Genomic DNA, 3,903 nt, shown 5'->3' on the forward strand with positions numbered 1-3,903 from the left:
GCCCATTTATTATCACATGTAACTTCTTTCCACTTATGTAGCTCACCAACAGTAACGGCTAGTTTATTTACCATATATAGCAACCACTTGTAACGATGCAATACATCTTGGAATAATAATATTTTTCCCTTTTCTTCTTTTCCAATGCTTCTGCATGCTTACATCAACACGTTCTTTTAAAGAATGAGGCTTATGTGGTTTGGTATGTGGAGAAAATACTTTTAGATTATATTTTAATAAGGAGAGTAGATCATACGGAGAAAAATCAAATAACTGGAGGTAGAGAAGACCTACAAAACTTATAAGAGAAATTATTAAGAAAGATTCCAAAATTAATGAACTGGATAGAAACATACTATTAGATATATATATATATATATATATATATATATATATATATATATATATATATATATATATATATATATATATATATATATATATATATATATATATATATATATATATATATATATATATATATATATATATATATATATATATTTTTTGTTGTTGTTTATAAATAAATTAATAAAAATAAAGAAAAATCATTTGTCACTAAGAGACTAATATTTGATTTATAAAACTAAATCTACTTCAAAATCGCGAGATAATTTCGAAAGTAAAATATTTCTTTTAACATAAGAGAAGAGGGTGAATTATCATTGAAGTTTATCTCAAAAAAGAATATTTAAATTTACTCATCACAAAATATATTATTCATCTCATATTTTATCCACACATAATATAATACTTAAAAGAAGGTGTTGGAATCTACGTCTCATTACTAGAATAAATATTTAGTTTTTTCTCATTTATTTATATATGTTTAATTAAAAAATTAAAATGATTATATTATATTTATTTTAATAAACAATAAAATTATACACGAAAAATATATTTAGGGATAAAAAGTTAGTTTTTTAAAGAAAATTGAAGAATTAATTATAACTTATATTTTTTTTAATACCACCAAAATATAAAACCATTAGCGGGCACATTTCCCGTTACTAATCAACTAGTAACAAACCCGTGCATACGCACGGGTTCTGGTCTGGTACGCACATTTGTTTACATAATATATTTAATTTAAATAGAAGGTGAAAAAAGAAAAAAAAATATATCAATAATAAATTTTTTCATATATAAAAATGTTTAAATTTATAATAGATGTTTTCCCGTATACCATTTTTGGATCATAAATATCATCTTTTATATATAAAAATATTTTGATCAATAATAATTTTTTTCCGTATACAAATATTATTTTTGTTTAGGTATTGTTTACAAAAATATATGGATCAATAGTAAATTTTGTATATAAAAATATTTAAATTAAGAATAGAGTTGTTCCTCTATACCATTTTTTAATAAAAAATTTTGGATCATAAATACCATTTTTCATATATAAAAATATTTAGATCAATAATAAAATTTTTTCCGTATGCCTTTTTTGAATAAAAAAACTTCTGGATCATAAATACCATTTTTCGTATATAAAAATATTTAGATCAATGAAATTTTTTTCTCGTATACAAATATCATTTTTGTTTAGGTATCGTTTACAAAAATATCTGGATCAATAGTAAATTTTCGTATATAAAAATATGTAGATCAATACATTTTTTCCTGTATACCATTTTTGAATAAAAAATATTTGGATCATAAATACCATTTTTTGTATATTTTAAAATATTTAGATCAATAATAATTTCCCCGTATACAAATATTATTTTTGTTTAGGTATCGATTACAAAAAAATATATGGCTCAATAGTAGATTTTCGTATATAAAAATATTTAAATCAATAATTGATTTGTTCCTATATACCATTTTTGGATCATAAATACCAGTTTTCATTTATAAAAATATGTAGATCAATGATAAATTTTTTCCTGTATGCCATTTTTGAATAAAAATATTTTGAATCATAAATACCATTTTTCGTATATAAAAATATTTAGATCAATAATAAATTGTTTTTCCCATATACTAATATTATTTTTGTTTAGGTATGGTTTACAAAAATATCTAGATCAATAGTAAATTTTCGTATATAAAAATATTTAGATCAATAATAAATTTTTTCCCGTATACCATTTTTGAATAAAAAAATTTTGGATCATAAATATCTTTTTTCGTATATTAAAATATTTAGATTAATAATAAATTTTTTTCCGTTATATTAATATTATTTGTTTAGGCATCGTTTACAAAAATATACGGATCAATAGTAATTTTTTCGTATATAAAAATATTTAGATCAATAATAGATTTGTTCCGATATACCATTTTTGAATAAAGAAAGTGATACATTTCTCACAAACAAATTTTAAAAAGAAATACAAAATAAATACTCAACTAATATTTATTATTAGTAAAAAAAACACAAGACAAATATATATCATTCATACATAAAAAGTGTAAGAAATTATTTTTTGTTGTTGATTATTATAAAAAATACGACACAGATATTTATCATTAAAGCATAAAGAAACATGAGACAGATATTTTTCATAAAAAAATATACAAAAAATAATAATTAAGGAAAAATAGTTGTCACTAATGTATAAAAATCACAAAATAAATAGTTAAAAGGCAAAAGTAAATCCGCTTCAAATCAAATGTCAATACAAATCAAATAGTTTTTTCATAAAATCAAAAAAAGAAAGTTTGCACAAAGATAATTAGAAGATGATATCATAGAGGTAGATTCATGATCCATTATAATTTAAGAAATATAAACTTTTATTGATAAGAAATATAAACTATAAGAACACAACATAAGCAATATGCAATCATTCAAGCACGTTCAAAGGAAGTGAGTTTCCTTAAATGCTTTAGATCCCACACAACGGCTTCATAGTTGTTAGAAGACCAACCGTTTTTGGCAGAAAGAGTGAGGCGGTAATTGGTCCCGACAACAACCTGTGATTCACCCTTGATAAGTTTTTCAAACTTCAATGTTTCTCCTTTTTGCTTGTTGTTCTCGACAACTGCAAAATTGGCTAATTCAATCACATATGGATCACTGATGTTCTTTATGGGACTCCAACCGCCAATAATAGCTTGACTCGTGGTGGCTGAAGCAAACAAAATAAGGAGGAGAGCAAGGAATTGAAATCTCATGATGTTTGTTTGGTATTTTTTTTCAAGGTTGAGAAACTAAGATGATGTGAGATAGACTTTGTGGAAGGGTAGAGCAGTTATTTATATTGTACACAAGTTATGCCAGGTTTGGCAATATACTTTTCTACTTAGAGAATTAAATAAAAAATTCATTTAATTTTACTTTTTAAAAATATATTAATCTTCTTTTTTGACCAAATAAATGAAGTCTCTTTAATAATATATAATATTTAATAAACCTACAATTAGTTTTATAGAAAAATATGGTCAAAAGAATAATACTAGTAATTGTTATTCTTGATATAATATATTTTTATATTTTTTAACTAGTGTTTTACCCGTGCGTTCGCACGGGTACCCGTCGTTCTCGCGCATTGTGATTGAGGAAAATAAAAGATGATAGGGAAAATGTTATTTTATTCAATATAGATATTATTGTAGAAGTAAATGTCCTAAAAACAAATATGTAAAATATAGAAATTTCTTTTCAATAGGTTGGGACAAAGTTTGGGATATATTGATTAATAAACATTATGTTCCCCTTAATATTCAATATTTCGATAAGTAACTTCATGTTCCCGTTAATATTCAATATTTTGATCAGTAATTTCATGTTCCCGTTAATATTCATTATTTTGATCAGTAACTCCGTATTCCCGTTAATATTCCAAATTTGTTCCCGTTAATATTTAATATTTTGATCAGTAACTTCACGTTCCCGTTAATATTCATTATTTTAATCAGTAAGTCCGTGTTCCCGTTAATATTAACTAT

The 3,903-nt window shown here is 23.2% G+C and overlaps 1 protein-coding gene across 1 annotated transcript; it reads right to left on the minus strand.

The window, feature by feature from the left end:
- Positions 1 to 2,802: 2,802 nt before the first annotated feature.
- Positions 2,803 to 3,129, minus strand: LOC131604235 (cysteine proteinase inhibitor 5-like). The gene has a single exon (XM_058876693.1). The coding sequence runs from the start codon at positions 3,127 to 3,129 to the stop codon at positions 2,803 to 2,805; it is 327 nt and encodes a 108-aa protein (XP_058732676.1).
- Positions 3,130 to 3,903: the final 774 nt, after the last annotated feature.

This window comes from Vicia villosa, linkage group LG5, assembly GCF_029867415.1.
Source record: "Vicia villosa cultivar HV-30 ecotype Madison, WI linkage group LG5, Vvil1.0, whole genome shotgun sequence".
Taxonomy (NCBI): domain Eukaryota; kingdom Viridiplantae; phylum Streptophyta; class Magnoliopsida; order Fabales; family Fabaceae; genus Vicia; species Vicia villosa.